This window comes from Bemisia tabaci, chromosome 3, assembly GCF_918797505.1.
Source record: "Bemisia tabaci chromosome 3, PGI_BMITA_v3".
Classification (NCBI taxonomy): Eukaryota; Metazoa; Arthropoda; class Insecta; order Hemiptera; family Aleyrodidae; genus Bemisia; species Bemisia tabaci.
The window spans coordinates 34,137,980-34,164,092 of NC_092795.1; the positions used below are offsets into that span (position 1 = coordinate 34,137,980).

The 26,113-nt window shown below is 36.2% G+C and overlaps 2 protein-coding genes across 3 annotated transcripts; one reads left to right on the forward strand and one right to left on the reverse strand.

Annotated features, from left to right (window-relative positions):
• Window positions 1-1,640: 1,640 nt before the first annotated feature.
• LOC109043846 (uncharacterized) lies at window positions 1,641-3,276 on the reverse strand. 2 transcript variants are annotated; one of them, XM_019061166.2, is made up of 2 exons: window positions 3,085-3,276; window positions 1,641-2,484 (listed from the first exon to the last, which is right to left on the reverse strand). In XM_019061166.2, the coding sequence occupies exon 2, from the start codon at window positions 2,467-2,469 to the stop codon at window positions 1,909-1,911; it is 561 nt and encodes a 186-aa protein (XP_018916711.2). In that variant the 5' UTR covers window positions 2,470-2,484; window positions 3,085-3,276; the 3' UTR covers window positions 1,641-1,908. The 2 variants fall into 2 exon arrangements, with proteins under 2 accessions (XP_018916711.2, XP_018916712.2); XM_019061167.2 differs by having other exon boundaries at window positions 2,987-3,094.
• Window positions 3,277-5,411: 2,135 nt separating this feature from the next.
• mus301 (mutagen-sensitive 301) lies at window positions 5,412-25,168 on the forward strand. Its single transcript, XM_019061168.2, has 15 exons — window positions 5,412-5,577; window positions 6,079-6,257; window positions 6,848-7,121; window positions 8,320-8,519; window positions 9,263-9,390; window positions 11,345-11,472; window positions 12,227-12,339; window positions 13,127-13,267; window positions 13,950-14,247; window positions 14,669-14,826; window positions 15,714-15,809; window positions 16,346-16,519; window positions 17,414-17,527; window positions 18,751-18,885; window positions 23,608-25,168. Exons 1-15 carry the CDS (start codon window positions 5,412-5,414, stop codon window positions 23,689-23,691), a joined length of 2,388 nt encoding a protein of 795 aa, XP_018916713.2. The 3' UTR covers window positions 23,692-25,168.
• The last annotated feature ends 945 nt before the right edge of the window (window positions 25,169-26,113 follow it).

Genomic DNA, 26,113 nt, shown 5'->3' on the forward strand with positions numbered 1-26,113 from the left:
GTAAGAAAGTTAGCCTGTTTCCTTTAGAAAAAGAATAAAATAAGGAGAAATTTTGAAACTTTGGCAATCAAGGTACCTGGTCTCTAAGTTTGGCCACTGATATCAGTCATGGTCGCATCACTACTCCTTTAGGAACCCGGCTTTGGTTCGGAAATGATCACACAACCTTCACAACTAAAATAAACACTCATGAGGCGGACAAAAAGATAATCAACAAAATCTCATGGATTCATTTTAAGTTTTCCATGAGATGCATTTATTGCTATTGTCTGTTAACGGTGAAACGAAAAAAACATGAGTATCTTGGTTTCCAAGGTTGCAGCCTTCTTCTCATACTTTATTATTTTGAGGGACCATCAATCTTGTTTGTTGCTATGAGTTTGGAGTGGGGATGGACAAATATCGAATTTGAATGCGATTATTCGAATATTCGAAACTTTTCGAATGCGATTATTGCGATTATTTGAGAGTTCAAATTTGCGATTGCAAATACTTCGAAAGCGAATATTCGAATATTTTCGATTATTGCTTCGATTTTTGATTTTATATGAACCATGAGAGATAAATGTCACTTTTAACTAAGACGGGACGGTCAGTCATTCCTGTGTGGAGTTGTGGACAAATTTTAATTAATAACGAGATTGACAATAGGGATGGACAATTATCGAATTCGAAAGCGATTATTCGAATATTCGAATGCGATTATTCGAATATTCGAATGCGATTATTCAAATATTCAAATTTGCAATTTCGAATACTTCGCAAAAGAATATTCGAATGTGATGCGATTATCTCGGTGCCGATAATTTGAATATCGAATATTCGATTATCTAAATATTCCACCATCCCTAGTTTGGACGTGCTGTTTCTCTGTCCATTTGAAAATATTCTGAGAAAATTTTCACAAAAAATAAAAGAAGAGCTGTTCTGAGCCACAGCAATTGAAACAACTGCAGGTTCTCTGATTTCAACATCGATAATAATGGCTAAACTCGAAAACGACATACCTCGTTTAGTGACATTACATACTTTCTGTAACAGTTCAATTATTATCAGAAAACTAATCAGTACTTATAATTTATTAAAAATTTTAGTTTTTTATTACCTCTCTAGGTATTTGAAGAATATCCTGTAAGAGTTTAAAGCGAAGAGGTTGATTTGTTTCCCTTGAAAAATTCTGAGACTCAACAATAAAAAAACATCCTTTCCAAGTTCAGCCATTGCCATGCAGTGACGTCATTAGGGGGGGGGGGGGGGGGAGATCGTCCTACCAGCGTTTGAGAAGACCGAGACGACAAAAGACGAGAAAACTGATCAAATTGCTGAAAACTTGATTTTTGAACAATCTTTGTTAGGTATTCTAATTACATACCTATTTTTATAATTACATATTGAACTCATGTTCATAAAATTAGTAGTTATTAATTAACTTTTATTAAGTTATCGTCACATGCCTTCATGAAGCTAGTCATTTATTTACTTATGTATCATGTTATGGGTCATGTCAGGTCACTTGCTCTCCCCCCCCCCCCCCCCCCAAAGGTTTTGGTGGAATGATGTTACTATTGCTAGGCTTCTTATAATGAAATAGCCAAAAAGCATGGGTGCATTAACGGGAAAGCAAAATGTGTGTGCAAATGTCTGATTAAATTATTTTATTCTTTTTTCCTCTCTTCTTTGGATTGTTAGCAAAGTATAAATTGGTGAAATAATATATGCAACACGATAAATACGTAAATTATACAGTTTTGAGAGAAAAGTTATAGAGTTATTCGCAAATTTTATTATGCATCAAAATGGACAGTAAAATAAGTGGCACATTTTCTGAGATCCCCTCAAAAATTGTTAGACCTTTGCAAGTTTACAAAAAAAGTTAAATAAACTTTTAAAAATAGGCAAAATTTGCCTTCATTCTGCTTCTGCTGAAATCTTTGCGTTCTCCAACTCTGTTAACTTTTTATCAAGAAGCGAAACATAGTTGCTTAAACTTTCCATAAATGATGTGTACTTCAACATTAAATCGCTGATTTTTTTAGTTTGGTTTTCTACCGCTCCTTTCACCACAATTTGCTGATCTATAACTTTACTCAAATTTGGTTGGTCGGCAATAATTTTCGACAAATTTTCACTTAGTACTGTGTCTTTTTTCCTATCAAATTCACTTAGCAAATTAGCACACTTTATAATATTCTCATGGTTGTTTAAAATTAAAGATATTTTGACTTCCAAATCAATGAACTTATTCTCATAATTGGGGTCTAGAACGGCATCTAGTTTATCCAATGATTGTAGATACTGTTGAATTTTTGACTGACCAGCTAGAGCAGAGGAGAGAGTTTCTTGCGAATCGTTGAGCACCTGTAAGATTGACTTTGATTTGCTGAATTCTTCTTTCACATCATCTGAGTCAAAAATCTTACTTTCCAATGTTCTGAGCCTTTTGTCGATAATGTCCAGCTGATTTTCCATTCTGGAGATCAATCACTGTGAAAAAGAAAACAAGATGGTAGTTCAATGATCTTAGGAATTTGCAAGGAGAGGTACCCATCATTATGGTTTATAATTTTGACATGAAGGTGTGTTGGGACTTTCTTTTCAAGAAATAACCACCATGGTGTTATGCAGATGCACGCAGGCTAATTACTGTATAGAATGCAAGGTTTTTTCCCCCAAGAGTATCCTACTTACATCTCTCAGAATTTTACTGATTTCTTAGTTGGAAATGCTTCTAAGGACTCTTGCCCAGGGGTTATCGTACTTTTTCCGGCAAAAAAGTCGATGTCTGCCAAGATTTTAAACCTAACCAATCCAATGTGTCACATGCCAGATCGACCTTGCCAGAATTACGGACAAATCACTTAAAGTGTCTTATATCTTTACTGGCTTGCTTCCCATCATTCAGTCGTTGACATGTTGTGTGTTTGAATGAACTAACAAACATGATGTGAGCGTTGGGTAAAGATGGCTAAACTTTATGAAGACTTACATTAAATTTGAACGAGGAGCAGAGGTGCATGAGTTCAAGATAATCGTTACAGATTAATCATGGGAAATTTAGGGGCAAGATGAATAAATGAACTTTACCTGTTCTGCAGTTGGTGAAAAAATACTTGCATGAATCGGCTGAGTTTACATTTGAATATTTCTCTGAGTATTCAAACCAGAATTTAGACTACGAATAATATTAGATGAATAGTAGCACAATTTTAATCTAATTTTGTGGTTTAAAATTCCTGGTTTTATCAATTTTTTGTAATTTTGTTTTTTGAGGAATTCTATGGTAATTTGGAGGTTATGTTTACCAGATTAAATAATATGACGTCATCAAAAACACGCCGTTGCGTGGTTGCCAGTTTGCTGTAACGGTAACGGTCGTGTCAGTGTGAGTGTGTTCATGTTTTGTTTACGAATTAAATTGAAATGCCAAAAACCAAAAACTGATACCTATATATATTACCTATTGAATTGAAACCGTCCGCTCCATTAGTTTTACCTACTTATTTAATCCAAAAATCGAAATTTTGTAAAGTTTTCTTTTTGTGTCTCAGCAAATAGTATGTGAGCTCCAGCTCTTCAGACAGTACATACTTCATTACACCCTAGTGGAATCATCGTTTCCCAAAATCATCGTCAAAGGAAGTATTGAATTTTAAATATTTTTGAAGAACAGGCCTCTCTTAATTTTTAAGTACATGAAATAACTTGAATATGGATGATCAGCCCTCTAAACGAAAGTACAATGATAAACATCTAGAAGCAACCCCTGTTCGTAAAAAAAGGGGGAAAAATGAGCGACCATCGACATCGCCTTTAAAGGTATCCCAACATTTTAATCATGTCTCACCATCGCTGAGATGTAATCCTGTTACCAGGCACAGGACAGGATATCTGGCCCGCAAAAGCACTCTGAAGGGCACAAAAGAGCTTACTTCCAGTACCTTTACCTCACCCACCCAGCGATCATCACCTATAACTCTGGTCAAGGATTCTAGTCCTGAATCTCCATCAAGTAGTCCTTCCTCCAGTGGGCGTAAAGTTTTACATCAAAAATTGAGCTTGAATTCAATGAGTCCTCCCAAATCAACTGAATTAGATATATTAACCAGCCACAAAAATCTTAATCAATTAAATGATTCAGACTTGGATAATTTTAATCCTGATACAGCTTCAAATGTAATTGAAAACTCTGTCAAATTTATGTCAGATGATTCTGCTCTAGAGAATTTTGATCCAGATAAGGTAATCAAAGAGAAAAACTCAAATAGCTGGGATAACGCTGATGGTTCCTCTCCAGAAGATATTGAATTACTAGAGGAAGCCTCAGCTTCAGCTGACCGTACTTGTCAGACCTACGAAAAACTTAAAAAATCTAAAGAATTGCATTTCTCAAATCTTGACAACCAGGAAAGGGTAGAAACAAGCTGTCAGAGCAGACCCTTAGTGCCGGGGTGTAGTCCTGTAACTAGACACAGGACTGGAAATATCAGTCTGCAGGAGACAAAAAAGTCTACCCCTGGTACCTTTACCTCACCTGTCCAGCAACCATCACCAATAACGCCGGTCAAGAATTTTAATCCTGAATCACTATCAAATAGTCCTTTCATAAGTGGACGTGAAGTTTTTAATCAACAATTGAGCTTTAATTCAATGAGTACTCCTAAGCCGACTAAATTAGAAAAATCAACTAGCCAACAATATTTAGATCAATTTAATGATTCAGATTTGGATCATTTTAATCCTGATACAGCCTCAAATGTAACTGAAAACTCTGACAAATTTATGTCAGACGATTCTGCTCTAGAGAATTTTGATCCAGATAATTTAGTCAAAGAAAAAACGTCAGATAGCTGGAATAATGCTGATGGTTCTTTTCCAGAAGATATTGAATTGCTAGTGGAGACCTCAGCTTTAGCTGATCGTTCTCGTCAGATCCATGAAAAACTTGGAAAGACGAATGAAAAGCAAGAATTACTAGTCAAATCCCTGACGTCAGAGGATCAATATGATCCTGAGGGAAAAACTGTTGATGAGAATGAAATTGATGGCAGGTATTGCTTAAGGCAATTACAGCCATCCTGTCCAGATTCAAAAAAATTGCATATCTCAAACCTTGACAACCAGGAACGGATGGAAACAAGCTGTCTGCGCGAAGCCTTAAATGAGAGTGCGAATAATTTCAACCAGCGTGATGTGCATAACATTACTTTGGTACTAAGTCAAGATGATGCAAACTCATGGGACACCACTCCTTCAACGCCCAAAGGAGCTGATTATTCCATATCCCCTCCATTAAAATCCCGGGATTCAGGCCTTGGAGTCTCTTTTGACTCCAAAGACAATAATGCAGCTTGTGACAAAAGCTTCAACAAATCTTTAACTACTCCGACGCCAAAGGGTTAACTTCCAAGCTGATGGTTAGTAAAAATATCACAGAGCAGCTGAAAGCAAATAACGGAGAAAAGTGTGCTGTACGTCAAGAAAAAAGTAATGTCCTGAGAATTTCAGAGGAGTTCTTCGGTCTTCCTTACAAAGTCAAATTATTGATAAGCAAGTACAAAGGAATACCTGATCTTTATGGTAAGTCGGTCTTCCACATGAGTCTTTTTCTCATGCCAGGACTCACTGGTCTTCTCCCTCAGTGCAACTCTGTCTTTTACTTAAAAGCAAATTCTTATCTTCATATTTCAAATTTAAAAAGCGCATCACTGAAGTGAGAAACAAAACAATAATTACCTTCCGTAAAAATATTTTTTCAGTATGTGATCATCGCCAAGCAAAGGCACCATTGTGTGAAGGAACTTAAAATTAATTATTTTACTGTTCAAAAAATCGCTGAAGTTTTGCCGGTAGGAAAAAATAGAATCCTGAAATACATCTTGAGAGCAAATATATTGAAGTATTTGTCTTTCAAAAAAATTTACCTCAGGGTAAATTCCTGATTTTCTTCTCTCTTGAAAAACAATAATTAAGGTAACTCACTGAAGTAAACCTTGTCTTCAGAATGTCAGGTTATTTTTCGTTTTCTTTTTTCTGTTGTACTTTTTTTGTTGCTCATGTACATGGTTTGTTTCATTGCAGCTTGGCAGAAGGAATGTTTGAACTTGGAGGCCATCAAGAAAAGGAAGAATCTAATTTATGCTCTTCCTACTAGCGGTGGAAAAACTCTGGTAGCTGAAATACTAATGTTCAGGGAAATGCTCATCCACGAAAAGAATGTCATTTTCATTCTACCCTATGTTTCCATAGTGCAAGAAAAGGTATTTGGCTTCCCTACAACTCTCAGAGATATTTAAATGGAATATCCTATAAAGGCTACATAAGTTTCTGCTCGGCTAATTTTCTTTTTCTTTTTTTTATGCAGCCAGTGTCTCCCACTCGTCCAATGTTTGATAGACTGAAGCATAGTTTGATGCATTTCTGTGTAATTGTTGTCCTCTCTCTCTTTTAATATAGCCTTAACTTTGGAGGAAGCTCTACATGAGCGAGAAAGTGCTAATTTTTGTACGGTATTTCATCCCTTTAAACTGACATGAAGCTTACTTGCTTAATTGCTTGCATTTTATTGAAAGCATCTTGCTGTGCCCCATATGAAATTCGAACTGGTGCAGGTGTTGACCGCTGTACCATTCAGAGGGAAACTTTGCTAAGTTATCAAATCCTCACCACATACATTCATTCTTAAAATAATGCTCAAAATAGTAATAGCAACAAGATTGTTTGTGTCCTTGAAAGGGGAAGCAAATTGGAAGTACACGATTAAGATGAACTGTCTAAATTTAAAATTTCATTTGAGATTTCATCAATAACTCAAGGTTTCAAGTTTTTCATTTGAAATTTCCATTTTCAGGTACGAGCTCTATCGCCATTTGGAGTTGAGCTGAATTTTGTAGTTGAAGAGTATGCTGGTGGAAAAGGCGTGTTTCCTCCTGTTAAACGTCGTCGGAAGAGGATAATTTATGTTGCTACTATCGAAAAAGCATCAGGCCTTGTGAACAACCTATATGAAACAGGTAGACTTGAGGAAGAAATCGGGCTCATTGTTATTGATGAACTGCACCTGATTGGTGAGCCAAGGGGAGCCATCCTTGAAGCAACTCTGACGAAAATTATGTATGCTAATTGTAAGTGTAAGCTAATACTCTTGAAATGGACTAAATTTATCACTTGAAAATACCAGAACAGGGGAAAGAACCCCCATTGAGGGGAAAGAACTTATGAAAATTTACTCGTTTTATTAAATTGGACAAACAAAATAATTTCAACAGGAAATCAGTTGAAATTTATATTGACAGTGAAGGAATCATAAGTTTCAATTTAGTCATTTATCAGTCAAATCATAATGAAATTAAAGATGGGGTTTTGTTTATTTCTGGAAAAAGATCACTGTCCACTCTCTGCAAGTACTGTCTTACCATAAGCACAGTATTACAAGTCTTTCCATTCCAAAGCGGATAGCCGCTTTTGCACAAACAGCCTTGAAAGAAAGCCAAAAAAGAGCGCATTAAGGTGAATCCAGGGTTCGATTAGAAATAATTCAAGATTAGAGATAGCGCCACCAGTCGCCACTGAGAATTTCACTCTCCTTCGACGATTACTGAAATAATATTCCTCAAATTACAAAAAGCAGATCCACAAGACATAGATTATTTTTGCTTGATTTTTTGAGCCAAAAATATTGGCAATTAGAATTACAAGCACAGAGAAAGTACGGCTGAAACTTTCAGCTCAGAGGTGGCGGCCGAGCGCGCAACCGAATCCCTCATGTTCTGTCTCTCTCTCTCCCATTGCAGCAATGGAAATTACTTTCCGCCGTAGTTACGACTTCATTTTTGGGAATTTTAAGAAGATTTTTTTACTGAGGATTCCTCGAGTATGTTGCTATATCCCCTGGATCCCCAATCTTGAATAAGTGATACGGTTTTTATTATCTTGGCGAATATATGCGGCTATTCGGAGCAGTGCGACGTGGTGGCCAAATCGCGAAGTTCTAAGCCTGGATTCACCTTAATGTAGAATTGCTGAAACTGAACGATGAAGATAAACTTGTTTTGTGATGCGCTCCATGAAATGTTTGTACCGAGAGCAAGTCAAAGTAAATGGGTTTCAAAAGGGGAAGTTTTTTGTCCTTTCAAAGGACTCGCTCTGTTTTGACATATCTAGAAAGAATTTTAATTTTTTTTTTATTGTTAAAATCCCCCCTCCTTTCTTTATTACCTTTTCCATAGACTTTTAATTTTTTTTTTTTTTTTTACTTTCTCAATAGCCTTACATCCGTCTTGTTTTATAAAATTCTCAATGTCTGATTTTTGTCCCATGCAGTGCAGATTCACATCGTAGGAATGAGCGCAACAATAGGTAATCTGCTTCAACTAGCAACCTTTTTGAATGCAGAAGTTTTCACCCATAACTTTCGGCCTGTAGAACTCACAGAATATGTTAAATGTGAGTCTCAAGTTTACTCAATCACCAGTGATTTAGAAGGAAAAAAGTTGACACCTCTGCGACAAGTAAAACTGCAGGTGAATATTTTCTAGTCTTGCAATATTTTCTTGTTAACAGTGTTGAATTTTTGTTTTCCATCAAAGTAACTCTCCTAGCAAGTTACTTTGGGATTTGCCTAGTGTACAATGTTCTATCTTTATCCCACTCTTTTTTTTTACTTCCCTTTATTTAGCAAACAAAATCACCCACAATATAGATGAGGTATGATGCCGAAAGAATTCAATATTTTAAATTTAAAACAGAGGGCAGAATCTTGGAACAGTTTTCCTAGTCACGCAAATCCTTTCGAAGATTCTTATACTTTTTGTAAATATGTTACATGTTTTCTCATTTCAGGCCCACAAAGAAACTGTTTAAACCATGGGCGGAACTAGGACTTTTTATGGAGGAGGTCAGAAGAGCACCTCATCATGGGGAGCCTGGGGGACACTGAAAAGGCGCTCAAGCAAGGGGCATCTGGAGGGCTCTATCAGACCCAAAGGGGGGTCTGAAAGGAGCTTCCATGTCTCCAAAAGGGGGTCCAGGGGGCTCTGGAAATTTTTTTAGAAATTTTCTTAAGAGTTATGTTAACCGTCTCTTATCAAAAAGTTGATTTGAATACAATTTCAGGGATAAGAGACATATCTTGCTCTTATCCAGTAAAATTCATCAAATTTTCTGGGAGGGGCTAAATAGATTTCTGATGGGGGAGATGGGGGCCCTCTCGCTCGCCTTTAGTTTTGCCTTTGATTTTAATAGCTCAATGAATTTTTGTCTGCAGCCTAATGATCCTGACTTTGTAGCTGGTCTAGTGAGAGAAGTCATTCCTGATTATTCTTGTTTAGTATTCTGTGCATCGAAAAAAAATTGCGAGAACGTTGCCTTGCTTATCTGTAGGACTCTAAATGAGTAAGTACCATTTTTAGCATATTTTCTGAAAGAAATATACTATTTTTTTATTTACTATGGTTTGTTAATTTTAGATAAATAAGTTTTCCGACTAAATTACACGAACTGGAACATAGCGGCGGCGTAAGTCCGCAATCACATATCTCATTTGCGGTGTCTGAAAATCTCCGCCTCTATGTTATTTTTTAAAGGAGAACAAATTGACATCATTCCTTGAAGTTTTTGCAGAATTTTCTTTGCATACAGAAGAAAAATCACGGCAGTTTTAAAGAATCGCTGTTGAGTAGTTTTCCGTTCAAAATATAAAGTATGACAGTAAGTCTTTGACGCCACAAACAGAGGCATGTGATTGCCGACTTACACCGTCGATATGTTTCTCCTCAATGTCCATATGTAATTTAAGGGTTTCAAGCAATCTAAAAATCTGGATAGTTTTGTTAGTTGTGTATTGACTCAGCAACTTCAGCTAGTGCCATTCCGAAGAGCAGGAACAATTTCTGTGAACCTTTTTCCTCAAATTGGATGTTCAGAAATAGAGATTTTTTCCATTGTTTTGCAAAAGTCAGAGTAATAAAAAGAGGGTGTGATTTATCGGCATGCAAAAAAAAAGTTTAAATTAACGCAAAAATTAACTCTCTCATTGTACTTGTCAAAAATAGATTGCACAGAAACCGTAATAATTCACGGAATGGAAAGAGAAATAACAAAATGGAAAATAGTTCGCATGGAAAAGAAAAGTTGTCAACAAAAAATAGAATACTTCCACGGTGCAGAAATTGAAGCCCAGGAAAATAATCTTCTTTCGCGCAAAAAACCTGCACGTAGAATGGTACGGAAAGTCTAATAATGCCTTAAAAATTGTGCCGGCAAGCTCGTCAAAGTTTTGAGATCACTATGATGGAAATGTGTTAGTATTGTACCAACAATCCACGCGGGGCTTTTACTGGCCGCCCTATTTTTGTTTTTGACCCAAGAGAATGGTTTTGGCCTCTGGTGGAGCACTCACTATCTTGAGACGGATCTACGTTCCCAGTGTGTGCTCGCCACGGTTTTTCTGAAGGAAGTAATGGCATGTGCAGAGGAAGTCATTGGTATATGCTTTTTGTTTATTGCAATGGTCCATATACTGCAGTTGCTCTCTTTTAATGTATCAAATGTCTCCTATGTAGCATCCATAGCCTTTAATGTGGCTAAGCTTTGCTCCGTTACGCTCTTAGATGAGGTGGAGGAGGCAATGAAAAACAGTGAACGATCTCCAATAGACTGTTTCAATATATATATAAAGGTCGCTTTACAGCACTTCCTCGCGCTCTACGACTCCTAACCTCCACTGCTCTCTTTCAAACCACAAATCTTGGGGGATTGCGCACCTTAACATTTCCGCTTCAATCCCTTCCCTCCAACCTTTCATTGGGCGCCCTCTGCGTCTTCTCCCAGGAGGAACCCAGTCAAGGACCTTCTTCGGCAACCTGTCTCCTGCCATTCTCTGGACATGACCATACCAAATGAGTTGTTTTGTCATAATGTCATGCACGATGGTCTGTTTGGCATCCATGATCTCCCGTACCCTCTCATTCCTGACGCGATCCTTTCTGGAAATACCAGCGGATCTACGCCAGAAGTCCATCTCAGTTGCCTCTAAAACCTCCCGGGTCCGCTGTTTCAATACCCTCTTATTTATAGAGGCCCATTGGTACGGTGATGTCCATTCCTGCAGTAAAGGGGTTGGTCGTGCAGCAAAGGAGATGCTGTTCACCGTTTTGCAGTGAAATTGGATACTGAAATGAGACACTATTCAAATATCATGTAATTCCTTAGAATATTGAAAAATTGACTTGGTGCGCAGCTTGTTCATCCCTGTACTATAATTACCTTTCTCTTTCTCTGCTCCAGTCTAAACCATTGTCATGGTTTTTATTTTCATTTTTCCTCATTTTCTATGTATATTTTTCAGATCCTTCCAGGAGCCAAAAAAAGACATAAGACATGCTTTACTCCGTGCCTTAGCTGAGGAAGGAAATGGAGATATTTGTAAAATCTTGAAACAAACAATTCCGTTTGGAGTTGCATATCATCATTCCGGTACAAACTTTTTTTTTCATCAAACAGTACTTCATTCCCATGTGTATTTCCGATTCAGAAACAAATCTGTAGTCATATGCAACCGAGAAATCAGAATATATTTAATACTTGACTTTTTAGAACGTCCATTTCTGTTTATTAGAAAGAACTGTGCATGGAAAATCAAGGGATTCAGGGCAGGCCAAATTTTATTATTATTTGATTTGATATTTTTTGAAACCTTTGGAACACAATGAGATTAATAAAATCCAAGTCTCTATGTGCCAATCCTGAGCTCCGGTCTGCTGAACATAAAAAGGTTTAATTTTAAAATCTTATCTTGTTTAAGAAGTGGTAAAGACACTCTAATAAAATAATAACAAAATTTAGCTGACGCACAATCCCTCAGCTTTTTCGCCCAGGTTCTTCAGTTGTGAGGTTCCTGGATTTGAGGTGATTCTATGCAACAAGCCTCTCGGAAAATTATAATCTTTGCCTTAATGACAGCTCATTGATTTTGTGTGAAGTAACTAAGTGTAATATCAGTAGCGATTGAGCGAAAAAATAATAAGTTCCCTTGAAAGTTGAAACCTATTGTGTAGTGAGGAAAAACAAAGAGCCTAATTTTGTTATATTTTATCGCTGCAGTTGAAAATTTTTTCACATTTTTTAAGCCACCAGTCAAAGTAATTCGAAAAACTGGATATTACTCAAAGTATCAAAGTCTCAATTATTTAGAAAAAGTCATTGTCATCAAGCATATTTCGATTTTTAGGTTTGACGATTGCCGAAAGAAAACTGCTCGAAGAAGCGTTTTGTTCAAACACCATTTGCTGTATTTGTTGCACCTCAACTCTTGCAGCAGGAGTCAATTTACCGGCCAAACGGGTATGTTCTATCTTTTTTAACCTGTAGATAATACGAAATCTCATTGGAGTCAGTCATATGAAACATCATCAATGAAGAAAATTAGTTCACTTGTTTTACCCTCTTTTTCATGAAAATCAAAGTAAAAACCCGAGAATATTGCAATGGATCACACCCAATTTCCGGGGAAATGGTGTGTGTCCTCTGTACCCAGTGTTTTGGGTTTCGGATTGCTGCGAGTGAGGTCTCATGGCCGGCCTCAGCTTTGACTCTGGGCAGTTAGCTACGCGTTTTGGGAGAGTGTACATTCGCCGAGGTCCGATGCCCCAAGCACTCAGAGATTTGCCTGCTTAGTCGTATCGAGTGCATTTTTGTGGTCACGAAGTTTGTTTGTTTGTCGTGTCTCTGTAAGTTCATAAGTGTTTGAGGGAATAAAGTGTGATCCCCAACAAAGTCGTGTTAGAGGTTATTTCCCCTGTATAGAGCTACGCTGCACCCCCAAAGCAGATAGACTCAGGGCTCCAGAACCCAACACCCGACTCACCCCAGGTCCATTACAATATTGTGAATTAATCAATGTTTTTCGTAATATGTGCCCAAGGTGTCAGCAGGTCTGAAAACCCAGAAATTATAAGGAAATGATCACTTGGTGAGGAAATCTTTTTCCACCCGAGTTGGTAGACGACATGGTGTCCCATAAGTTGTCCTTTGATCTTCAGTGAGTGAATTTGAGTTTTCTTTAGCGATTTCTCACTAAATTTTGCTATGAATGTTTTAATGAATGTTTGTTTTATCTTTCTAATTTCAGGTCATCATTAGATCTCCGTATGTCGGTAATAAATTTATCACGCTCAGCCAGTATAAGCAGATGATCGGTCGAGCTGGGAGAGCTGGATTTAATGAAGACGGTGAAAGTTTTTTGCTCTGTCAGAAGAATGATGCTCTGAAGGTAGGCAAGCTGTTTGTCGGTTGAAATTGTGTCCCCAAAAACTTAATGATTTTCCACCTAAATCAATGAAGGCAGGACAAGAAAAAAAACTCTAAATTTTGCTTTGCAAAAGATGATTCCTCAAATTTTTGTTTGGAAGGAGGTGAAAGTCATAGAAACAAGTAAAAATCGGAATCTGTGTATGAAAAAAAAAAAAAAAAAAAAAAAAAAAAAAAAAAAAAAAAAATTGTTATTGAGGTGCTATTATGAATTTTACTTTTATAATTTTTATATTTATATCTAAGTGAACGTCGGCAGGATTAGAGGCCTTATTTCATCGTGGAAATTTTTCAGGCAAGCATGATAGGTACCAAGACTTCTTTTATGCTTATTTTAAAACGCTATGAAGTTAAAAAATTGGCATTAGTTTCTTTACTGACCTCATCCTGTTTATCCCTTGCTTCCTGAAAATGGTGGGTCAAAATTTTAAATGGCCGCTTCTATTTTGAACCTCAAACTTAAAAACATATTTGCACTAGTTCCACATGACATTTTTTGGCAATTTTTGTAACAAATTTTTCGTGTACCACTCCCGAAAGAAGTGACAACAAAATCTGATTTTTAGTGTTTCGGTACTCTCCTGTGAAAGGTTAATACATTTATGTTTCTTTCACTTCTTTTACTGATTTTTTTCTTTTTTTAGATCATGACTCTGCTTAACTCTCAGATTAATTCCTGTGATAGTCAACTGAAAGAGACCAATGCCTTCCCGTCTTTAATCTTAAGTGCAGTCGGTCTTGGTCTGGTGAGTTCACCAGATGATATCAAATTGTTTTTCAATAACACGCTCTTTCACGCCCAAAATGACCTTGATGCCGATTTTGATGGTTTTTTGGAAAAATCAATCAAGGACTTGCTTGATGTTGGTGCCCTCCAAACAAAAAAGCATGGGGACATGAGCGTTTACCAATTAAGTGATCTGGGGCGAGGTGCTGTGAAAGGTAACGTTGACTCCTGAGCTTTGAATAATTCCATCCCTTTTTTTGGTCCTACTCATAGTGTTTTTGTCCTTTGTAACAATTCTTCAAATTTTGTGTATTTTGTTATAGAAAATTTCCATTACAACATCTGATCTCGGAATTTTTGATCTGTAAAAAAAAAAAAAAAATTAATGCGGCTGATTCAGAAATTTTCTTGCCGATAAAATTTCACAGTTCAACAGATAGCAAGTTTAAGAATTTATTTTGAGCATAATCTCAGTTTCTTTAAACAGGTAATTTATAGATAATGTCATCTTATATTAATAATCGGGTTCAATAAGGTCCACACAGTTAAATCTGAGTCTTTTGTAATCTGTTCTTTTGTCCATTTATTTGTCTGTTCATAGTTTAATTTTTTCTAAATTTTTCTCCCTTGTATCAGCTAACATTACAATCGATGATGCCAAAGTTTTATATGCTGATTTGAAGATTGCGTTGAAATGTGTCTCTCTGAGCAACTATCTGCACCGACTTTACTTAATCACGCCCTATTCCATGGCCTGTCAAATTCCTATTAACAAGGACATTTATTTCAATGTGGTAAGACTATCTTTCATTTTTAATATATTTATGTTTGTTTGGCTTAAAAGTGTTAGTGTGTAAGAGACAAAATTTCGAAGGAATCTGTTGAATATTTTAACAAATACAAGATAATGCAGTGATTTTTAAAAATGTCATTGCCTTTCTAATTTTGTGTCATGTCTTCTCTAAGTAAAGATGAAGAAAGAAAATCTCTGGATAAAACTTTTATCTTTTTCACAGGCTAATAAAAAAGCTTCAAGATGTTTAAACTTATCATAAATTATCATGAATTTATCAGAGAAATATTCTAAACATTCATGTTCAATGAACACTTATAAATGAAATTAGGCTGGTGATTAGCTCGCTATGCAAGCTGTGACGCCTAGCCGGGGAGTGCCCTTGGACCCCTGGTTCCTCGCTTCTTGATGAACCTGCGACTCGCTCCGCAAGCCGCCCCTCATGGCAATTAACTTTCAAAATAACAGTAATGGGAAGACACCTTCGCCACTTTGGCCACTGCCGCCATCTTGGATTTTGGAATTTTGAAAATCCGACTAAAAACTCGAGTTTTCTGTCGGAAAGTACCCCCTGACACCAATTTTTACAAAAATCCCTCGAAAAATACCCCTTACCTGAAATACCTGAAATTTCGTCTATAATGTTGTAATGTATCGCGACTTAATTGAACCTGTTCAGCACGGTGTGCGTAAACAGCCTTGTATCCCCAATGCATTACTATAGGGAGAAACAACTTTTCTCTTTTTTGGGCTTCAGCGGCCTTTTTTTCTATATTTGATTTGTTAGGCATGTTCCGGTGGCTCTTAGCTTCGTTTTTGCCAAGTTTGAAGGAAATCTGAAACTGAAAATTGATTTTGACTAATCATATTTTGTGGTTTTCCTCTCAGTACATGGCTCTAGATACTGAAGAATTGAACGTTGCTAAAATTATTGGCATTGATGATGGCTGCATAATGAAGTTTATGTCAGGCAGAAAATCTACCGTAAGTTTTTGGTGTCCTCAGTATATTTTACGCAAATATTACCTCATCTTCTTTCTTTTTTTCCTAAAAAAACTTATTTGGGGTTGTTGTGAGATCCTGTAACTGCCTCGGAAATACGTGTCCAGTTTAAGGAAAAATTATTTCATATTGTAAAACTAGAAAAATTTAGTGATTTGTATGTAGACTGGTTTATTCGAGGGCGGGAATTTTGAATTGACGTAAATGAGAAATGCTGTATGTAATCCTATTTATAAGTTGAATTTGGGAATGTTTATTGTTTTTAGCGCATTCCCTCACATATGAGTAAATTTAAACAGATTCAATGCACCCACCACATTATGCATAAAAGCTTTGCAAGGAAACATTACATTGTGGTCCTTAATTTTTGTCTACAGGTCAATATTAGACGCTTGCTAGCCTCTCTAGTCTAAAATGGTGGATCATTAGAGAATAGAAGATGGAGTTTTACACTCATAAGAGTTGACGAGTCATACAATTTTGTCCTTAATACTTGTTTTTTCTGCTCTTTTATTCAGGACAACGTATCACATATAATGCATCGATTTTACTTGACTTTGATTCTCCATAAATTATGGATGAACAGGAATGTATGGGAAGTTGGATCTTTATTCAATATTCCCAGAGGATTAGTGCATTCTCTCCTAACTTCTGCAGCCAGTTTCAATTCCAGTGTCATTCGCTTTTGTGAGGTAATTATTATCATTTTGTGTACCTTAAAAATGTAGTTAGGTTAGGCAATTTTTTTAACTCGTCAATTCACTTGCTGTCTATAGACTGAATCATGTATTGAAAGGTACAATTTAGGCACCCGTTGACCTTCTCTACCTTTAAGACCCTGACTCTATTCGAGGATTACTCCTAAGATGTTACTTATTTTGTTAGGGTCCAAATCTTAGCACCTTTACTGCTGAGTGCAAAATATCAACAATGAAACTCCCAAATTTCTGATTATGACTGATAGTAAGCTCGGGATGCCTCCTGTCGTACTTTATTTTTTAAATGGAATACTGCTCAATAGCTACTCTTTAAAACTGCTGTGATTTTTTTTTTCTCGGCAAAGAAAATTTTGTGAAAACTTGGAATGATGGTGATTTTTTCTCCATAAAAAAATAAAGTAAGGAAGTAAAAAAGTAGGAGCGGAGATTATAAAACACCGTAAGCAAGATGCATGGTTTAGGAGTTTCATCGTTGAATGTTTAATATTGATGAAGGATTCAAGTGTATTCATAATTTTGATAAGCATCATGGTCAACAAAAAAGTTCCCAGAAAATGTATTCCACAACTTCAGCAAACTTTAAACACCCCAGCTACACACCCAGCATTTTTGAATATCTTTAAGGATGTAATGTCCAGATGCGAACACTCTAGTTTAACTGCTTAGCGACTAAAAACGGTCATTTGCTATTTGCGAGAGCCATCATTTCTAGACGAAATTGTAATTTGAATTCAAGTTAACCAACTTGTAGAGTGAGACGAGAGATCGTCCATTTTAACTCCTTCATGCAAAAGTGAAAACGGTGAATCATTCAACGCACTCTAAAATTTAACTTTTTAGTGATGGTTTGAATAATCATGATTCTAGGAGCTGACTCAGTTTAGTTCGATTGCTGTCCTCTTGAAAGAGATGTCAGAGAGACTTGTCCATTGTTGCTCTGCTGAGCTATTACCCCTCATGGAGTTACCGTCTGTCAAGCTTGTAAGTTTTTTTTAATTTTTTTCCCCTTAAACCTTAATGGTAAAAGCATGAAACTATATTTCAATTTTTACGAAAAAAATGTCAAAATCAGAGGATTCTAAACTGTTGATAAAGCTTACTAATATTTTTGCATCAGTTTTGATTTCTAATTATTCCTAGAAAATTCCAAATAAATAAAATAAAATACAAAAATAAAATTTCACATCATGTGGAGTTTACTTTCTACAAAATTTTCTCGCCATCCCTAATTTTTGATTGATGACCTGTCTCCCCAAACTTTCAATAATTTCTCCAATATGTATCGTTCAATACTGTGCACAATATATTTAGCTGCCGTAATATTGCCCATGATTTTTAATGCATAATCAGATTTTTTACCAATTATGTACTTGGTTTGTAGATAGCATGATCTGATTTTTTTCTCATTCTGATTATATTTATTGTACAGTCCTGTTAGTGACTCAGTTAATTAGAGAAATCGAATTTAGCTGAGCCTGTTTTTTTTTTTTTTTTTTTTTTTTTTTTTTTTTTTTTTTGTGACAAAATTTTTAACTCAACTTTTTGGTACATAAGTTCCAAGCCACGCTTTGATTTGAGCGCAGCTAAAAGTTTTTGTACCTAGAACAAAAAAGCACGGAATTCCTGTTTCCAACGTAGAGTGTAGTTGAAAATCTCATACCAGTGCTCATAAAAGTACTCTTACTACTCAACAAAAGGAAATCATTCCTTTTGGTGTATTTGTTCAGACCACCGATTTCTCATTAATGAAATCGGTGGTTAAGCAATACATACAGAAAAAATTACTCAAAATGTTTTGAATGTTAACTTTTCAACCCAAGAATAGAGTTTGAATTGTTCAACATTTCGAGTAAACATCAAGCTTGATCTACTTTGTAATTTTTATTGTTTTCGGATAGACTACATTGATTGCAAGATCTCATAAGAAGAGTTTGTTTAATTTTATTTTTTAGACCTGGGGGCTCAATCGTTTTACCAAGATTTCAAGAACAGCCGCTTCTATAATCTAGTCTCTGGGTAGTTGAATTTTGCCTTTTCTGACTCAAGCGCATTTATCTCCTAGGAAAACTACCTCTGAGCCAAAATTACAGTTAAATCGTACCCGCGTTTATCCTTCGAAAAATATATTATCCTTTAAATCTCTGTTTGAAGTTCATTTTGTTCTAAATTTGTTTTTTCTCATTTTATTCATTGTGCATTCACAGGGACGTGCAAAACAGCTACTGCGTGCAGGTTACAAGAATCTTCAATTAATAGCCCGGTCAGATGTGAACTCGATGGTCAGAGCAATCGATCATCTTCCTAAGCGAGTAGCTTGCCAAATAATAGCAGCAGCCAAGGTAAATACTTGTGCTGCACAGAATATTTCGTATACTTTTAATCCACTTTTCATTGTTTAAATTGAAAATCAACTCCTTTTTCTAAGGAAGGCAGTTTCTTAATGGCTTCTAAGACAGGGTAGAAAATGTAGCACCACGATACATGTTACAGTTTACAAATTTAACGCACAAGTACTCATTACAAGTACTCAAGTAAAAGTACTCTTTTTTTCGCACTCATTGAAAATTTTTCAGTTCAACTCATAACTTAGAAAATTGCGGTTTTTAACCACAATGATTCACACTTGCTGCTCAAAAAAACCAGGGTCTACTTCAGTCAAATGGAGCACTGAAGTAATATTTTGGTACTTTTTACGATGGAAGAAGTTTCCTGTTTACTAACTTTTTTTCGACAAAATTAAAATCATCCTGTATCAAAAGAAGAAGGAAATTTCTGTGAACTTAAGCTCAATTCACTTGCCCAACACCTAGGACGATCCAGAAGTCCCACACCGCACCTATAATCCCTAGGGTTCTCACCCCTTTTCAGAGGGATCCCCTTTTTTGGGATACCCCAGAAGTCTTTTCTTTTGATCGAGGGGCACTTGCAAGATTCCAAATTGTTATCTCACTTTGTTCAAAAGTTACAGGGGTGATGCCTAATGCTGATGGAGTGAGACCTTTGGATCATCCTTTATAAGTTGATTTCATTTTATTTTACATTGATGATGTTTCTCACATGAACTGGAAAGAGCTTGATGCAAAAACGGCTTTTTTCGCCCCCCTCTGGAATTTCTTCAGACTTTGTCTATTGATTACTCATACTTGAGCGCTTCTTTTCCCAAATTTTCAGACCCCCAAAAAATTTTGGGGGGGAGCTAGGGGGGGTGGAAGTCAAAACCTGTGAACCTCGATATCTCTCGAACGAAGAAAGATATCGAGGTTCGGTTTGGACGAAAAATCGTCTAAAATTGCATACTTTAAGATTCTAAAGGTCGAAATCCCGATATCGCATTTTTAAGTCAACATATGTGCTTTTTTCCAGTTTTTAGGTCTAGATAATTTCTTTTAAACGAAAATTTTACAAAGATCTCAATTTTTTATTTGAACCAAAACCAGTTTTTTAAATTGTTCGTCTTTTTCCGCATCCAACGAGTGGTCCATTAAGCTGGGGAACCAAACGGTTCCGGAGTTATGATCGATTGAAGTTTCCGCTCAACGCGCGCCGACCGATTTTCGCGCGCAAAAAAGTCGGATTTGACTGTTATTAAATCAGATTGACTGTTCAAACTGAGCGAAATGCATTATTAGGGACTCTTGAGGGTCGCTGAGTTCAGAAATTACAGATACTTCCAAAAAATTCACGTTTTTAAAATTACAGCTCCGTACAGGACCACTGAGCGGCCGGTCGGCGCTCAGTGGGCCTCTAAAATAGCGCTACAGAGCTGTAATTTTAAAAACGTGAATTTTTTGGAAGTATCTGTAATTTCTGAACTCAGCGACCCTCAAGAGTCCCTAATAATGCATTTCGCTCAGTTTGAACAGTCAATCTGATTTAATAACAGTCAAATCCGACTTTTTTGCGCGCGAAAATCGGTCGGCGCGCGTTGAGCGGAAACTTCAATCGATCATAACTCCGGAACCGTTTGGTTCCCCAGCTTAATGGACCACTCGTTGGATGCGGAAAAAGACGAACAATTTAAAAAACTGGTTTTGGTTCAAATAAAAAATTGAGATCTTTGTAAAATTTTCGTTTAAAAGAAATTATCTAGACCTAAAAACTGGAAAAAAGCACATATGTTGACTTAAAAATGCGATATCGGGATTTCGACCTTTAGAATCTTAAAGTATGCAATTTTAGACGATTTTTCGTCCAAACCGAACCTCGATATCTTTCTTCGTTCGAGAGATATCGAGGTTCACAGGTTTTGACTTCCACCCCCCCTAGCTCCCCCCCAAAATTTTTTGGGGGTCTGAAAATTTGGGAAAAGAAGCGCTCAAGTATGAGTAATCAATAGACAAAGTCTGAAGAAATTCCAGAGGGGGGCGAAAAAAGCCGTTTTTGCATCAAGCTCTTTGAATTTACTATTTATAATGTAATTTAGGAAAGCTTATTTACATATCCCTTTGGAATCAATAACAGAAGTTTTTGATATGTTCGGCGAATTTTTTGTGAAATTTGTACACAGACATGTGCTAGTGTGCTAAATTTCTTACCCTGTCAAGTGATTTTTTTGCTTAAAAAGCTATGAACCCTCAGTTCAACACAATTTTGCCATTTTTCAAGCTTTTTTTTGTTTTGCTTTTTAGTGCAAATGCTAGATTTAGGGTATAATGGAAAATATTGGAAGTAACTCTTTTTCTCACTAAGTTGGCTTTACAGTGAGGAAAATTTAAAAATTCAGAGACTTTCAAAACTGGACCAAGTTCAAGGCCTGATTCAAGTCGAATTTACCTCTATTCACACTAACTTATTTGTTCTTGGCTTTGAACTTTTGGCACGAGAAAATTTGAAACAGGGCTATCCCGTGCTGCTGTTATTTCTCTCTCAGCTGTATTCGTGTACCTCAAAACTGCACTGAAAAAGTATGAAACCTCCTTGAGTTCATATTTACGTGTGAAAGTTTGTTGCAGGAAAAACATTACAGTTTACTTTTAACCTTTCATTTCACTTGACGACTTCATTGCCATCAATATTCAAGCATTTTTAAAGTCTTGGCCTGAGCTTGGGAATCTCGCCGTCAAGGAACTTGGCAGGTTGACCATTGAATCAATTCCTCACAAAGCTTTGCACCTTATTGTCAAGTCTCCACTTGCAATACACCGAGAGCCTTTTCTGCTTTGAAATCTCATTAAGAATCCACCAGTCTTTAATCTTTTTTTAAAAAATTACAGTAGACTCTCACTGGGTAGATGATGGACACTGACAGTGAGGTGCGAAACATTGTGATGAATTGATTCAATAGCCAACTTGCTGAGTTCCTTGACAAACAGATTCCCAATTTCGGGCCAAGATTTCAAAAATGCTTGAATATCAATGGTGGTTATATTAAAAGGAAGGAAGTTAAAAGGAATTGAATTATTTTCCCTGCAACAAACTTTCAGGTACACGCATGAACTCAAGGAGTTTTTATACTACATATTTGGGGTACTCAGACCCGAATGTAAGGGTGGTGACGGTAGGACAGGAAAATTATCTTCCTGAGTGTTTCCGTGATCCAATTTTAAAAAGTGGCCCTCTCGAACCCCCTGTTAGCTGATTGTGGCTGTCGGGGGGTGGAACTGGCCGCCCGTTTCTGGCACATGTGAGCACTCGAGCAGTAGTTGCCGGAACTCGGTTTTCTCCCCGCTTTCAAAGCAAAAAGGAAAAAAAATATTCAAAAGTGACAGTTTAAAGAAAAGCTGAGAGGATGCAACATTCAACAATGCAGCTGAGGGACTTGGAGGACAAGGCGCCTAAATGCAAAATTTTAAATAAATTGAGATATTTATGAACTCAACTAAATCTAGTTTGAAAGTATATTCTGTGAAAAATTCACCACTAAAATCCAATTTAAAAACATCAAAAAGTAGGTTTTAACATCCTTACGGCCATATAAGGCTCATGTAATTTTGAAACTTCAAACCATAGAATAATAAAGCTAACGCCTATAGAAGGGACACTCGCGTAAGCGGCCGTTGTGACTCTCGCCTGCTGTGTCCAGGTTTGGTTAGGTCTCGTTGCCCTACACTTTTCTGAACCCGCCACCTCTTTGCAAGGTTGTCAAATGTAATAGTAGGGCCCAGCTAATTGCAGGGTTGCCAAATGTAATCAGTGGTGCCAAAGGAGAGTCTAATGTTTTGCAAGTGTAAAAGTCACTGCCACGGAGTAAAAGAGTTTAAGTATCAAAATTTATGTAACGAAAACGATTTCCACAGCCTCGTCGTGCTCATGCTGGCCAGATGACTGATAAAATCACATGTGATCAGCTACAGTTAGAGTGTTACAGTTGGCTATTGCCTCCATTTTCATTTCTGAATGTAAACAATACCCGCCAGCTCCAGCTCAAGAGCTCCAGGTCCCTGTTCTTCTTCGTCACGAAATCTGCGAGAGTGTCCTTTCTATAGGCGTAGCCTTATTATTCTATGCTTCAAACACGAATTTTTTGAAACAGCAGGAACTGCACTTAGACACCTTGGCCTCCAAGCCCTTCAGTTGGTGGTTCCTTGACATCAACGGTTAGCGAGAAAATCCATGCGAGGCCTACTGGAGACCTTCTAGTTGACCTTCATATCGACGGTGAAAGTCGGCAATCACATAACTCGATTTGCGACGTCGCAGACTTCCTGTCATACTTTATTCTTTAAACGGAAAACTACTCAACGGTAATTCCTTAAAACTGCCGTGATTTTTCTTCTATGTGCGAGGAAAATTCTGCAAAAACTGCAAGGAATCATGTCCATTTGTTCTCCTTTAAAAAAATAACATAGTTGCGGAGATTTTCAGACACCGCAAACGAGTTATGTGATTGCCGACTTGCACCGTCAATATGTAGTGTGATGCTTTTCTGCCAAATTTGGTCCTATTTTGATGCTGATTAAAAAAAGTTCGAAAGTCCTTCAGAAAGCGTATTTTTATAAGATGGAACTCACGAAAAGTCCTTAATTTTGGTTTCGAGGAGCTGCCATAAACCATGTCATAAAAAAATAGTCATAAATGAAAATTTTGAATAATATGTTCGTCATTTTTTATAAATGTTTTAGTTGCTGCTACTTGCAAAAGCGGAACTACTTCAAGAGGAGGCTGAACAAGTTCTAGAAGGTCTAGAAGGTATGAAGCTGTATTAGTTCAGGTACATCATTCTGCCAGTGAGCCCAAACCTTTTCTGTTCTCATCAAAATCTCACCATTTTTCTGTGATAAATTGTCCTTTTCTGTGATAATAAGTGAGACTTTGTTTGTGGTTAGGAAGTTAGGTCAAATTCGAAAGAAAACAAAAAAAAAGAGAAGTTGAAAATTTCTAAGACAGTTCTAGCTGCTCCTGAAATAGTGAGTTTAATTTATGTTTCTGGGAACAGGAGAGTTCGTGCTTTGGTCCTAAGGGTTGAGAAGTAAAGGGGAATCATATGGATAAGCCCTCAAAGCTCTATGTAGTAGGTACTCCTAGACTTCTAGGTTTGTTGTGGTGCTAGCAAATAGTGTAGAAAATAATTTAAGAATACATACTTTTAACTGAACCTACGGAGAAGTTCCAGATCATTTTGCAAAGCACTATTTTCTTTCAGATTCTACATCCGTTTTAGACTTTTTAAATCACACATTTCAAAAATGGGATTTATTTTTATTCTTTAGTAGTTTTATTTCTTAGTCCTCATTCATTTTAAGTTTTTAGGCTCTTTGTAATTACAAACGCTGAGTTGCCTGTAAAAGAAATAACAAATTACTTTATCAAAGAAATTAAATTTGAGACTTCACCTATGAGCACTTATTTTTTTAGGATTTAAGCAACACAGCAATTAAGTTCCTCTTACAGCTTGAATCATGAGCTAAAAAATCGTCTATATCTTTTTAATCTTAAGTTCTTAGGAAAAAATCCATTCCTTGTTGAAAAAACAAATATTACATCATTCATAACATGTGTGTGTCATGTATTTTTTACTAAAAAGTATCTTTATCAAGAGTTCAAGTTCACATGGAGAAATTCATAGTTTTTTATAAAAACTTCCTGAAAAATCTGAGGAGGGAAGTGAAAATTGAAAATTCCTATGGAGGTCATCCTTTCTGTTACAATTGTATCACACTACTCCACTTCTATTACTGTATAAAGTTTCTTGGTAATTTTCTGTTCTGGATTAAACAAAATGGAAACTCCGAGTTTATACCAGTTCCTTTCCACTATGGTCAAAACAAATTTTGAGACGGATGATTTTCCATTCTTCATTATTGACGGATTAGTTGTTGCTCTTGAAACAATTAAACAAAATTATTTTCTAATTATCGGTTGGAACAAAATACTCAATCTTAGATTAGCTCTTCACTTTATTTTTCTCTTTTCAAGTTTTTCTACTCTTATTTATTTTAAGTCCTCCTTTCAGTGCCATTAGAAATCTAGTTGTGTTGTGATATGTGATCCACAATTGTAGGTTTTTTTTTGAACTATGGATTATGGAGATGCTTTCACAAGCTTTTAAATGTCGTGAAGTGTTTCATCACTGAAGAAACATACTATCAGTGATTCTGTGAAGGTGTTCCAGTCAAATTTCATTTAGGGATTAAGTTTTGTTTTCCAATGTCTCCGAATAAAATTAAAATTTTATCAATGTTACCAATGAACTTAACAAGACTTTTATTTCCTCTGTTCCAGCAAATGTTTTATTCTGAATTTCACTTTATTGTAACCACTGCACTGTACCTTTTATAATATTTTACTCACTACATAGTTCTGTCTCTTAGGCAAAGAAAGGTAGAATGAACAATTAAATTGAGCTTTTTTTCAATGAAGTCCGCTTTATTCAAAGAGGGAAAGTATCAACGCCTCGATTCAAAGTTATAACAATGCATCATATACATTTCAATAAAAATTAAATTCAAAAATAACAAATTTAAACTCTAAATTATGAATAGCTACTTACAGAAAGATAATAATATAAAGGTGCAAACTTACTATAGAGTGATAAAAAATTGAGAGTTGGAAAAATAATACAACGTTCAGACATTAAAGTAAATTTACGATGAAATAATTACACATAAATAATTTGAATAACAATTAGATTACTTCCTAATACGAGGAAAAATTATGGAGCCGTTAAAAGGAAGAGAAGGAGCGAATGAAAATATGATAATATATAGTGCAGCATTACCTCTGCTAGAGCGTAAAGTTTGACAGAAAATTATAAATATTGGAAAATATTGTGTTCATAGGACGAAGATATCTCATTCCTTCATGGCACTTTGCAATGATAACAATGTGTAGTTTGGAAGACCTCTTAAACTAACAAAATGGAAACAAATCTATTTTGTTTATTATTTATCTAAACAATATCAAGGAAATAATGGAAACACCAAGGTGTCGTAAGTATAATGTTATTTTGAGAATGGACAATAAATTAAAAAAAAATACAGGCAGTTAGTTTCTTGGCTAATGTGCATGTATTTTCTGATAAAACAGACACTCTCTTATGTAGAAGAAAAATCGCAAAGACCCGAGGCTACAATAACACTAGACTTAAAATGCGTCCGTAGTTACTCTCCTGGCTGGTTCAATTGGTGG

Excerpts from the sequence above, each read along its gene's own strand:
- LOC109043846 (XM_019061166.2), bottom strand. The coding sequence starts at position 2,469 with ATGGAAAATCAGCTGGACATTATCGACAAAAGGCTCAGAACATTGGAA.
- mus301 (XM_019061168.2), top strand. The coding sequence starts at position 5,412 with ATGGTTAGTAAAAATATCACAGAGCAGCTGAAAGCAAATAACGGAGAA. Across the intron at positions 14,827-15,713 it reads AGGACATTTATTTCAATGTG|TACATGGCTCTAGATACTGA; the intron begins GTAAGACTATCT and ends TTTTCCTCTCAG. Across the intron at positions 16,520-17,413 it reads GTGTCATTCGCTTTTGTGAG|GAGCTGACTCAGTTTAGTTC; the intron begins GTAATTATTATC and ends TCATGATTCTAG.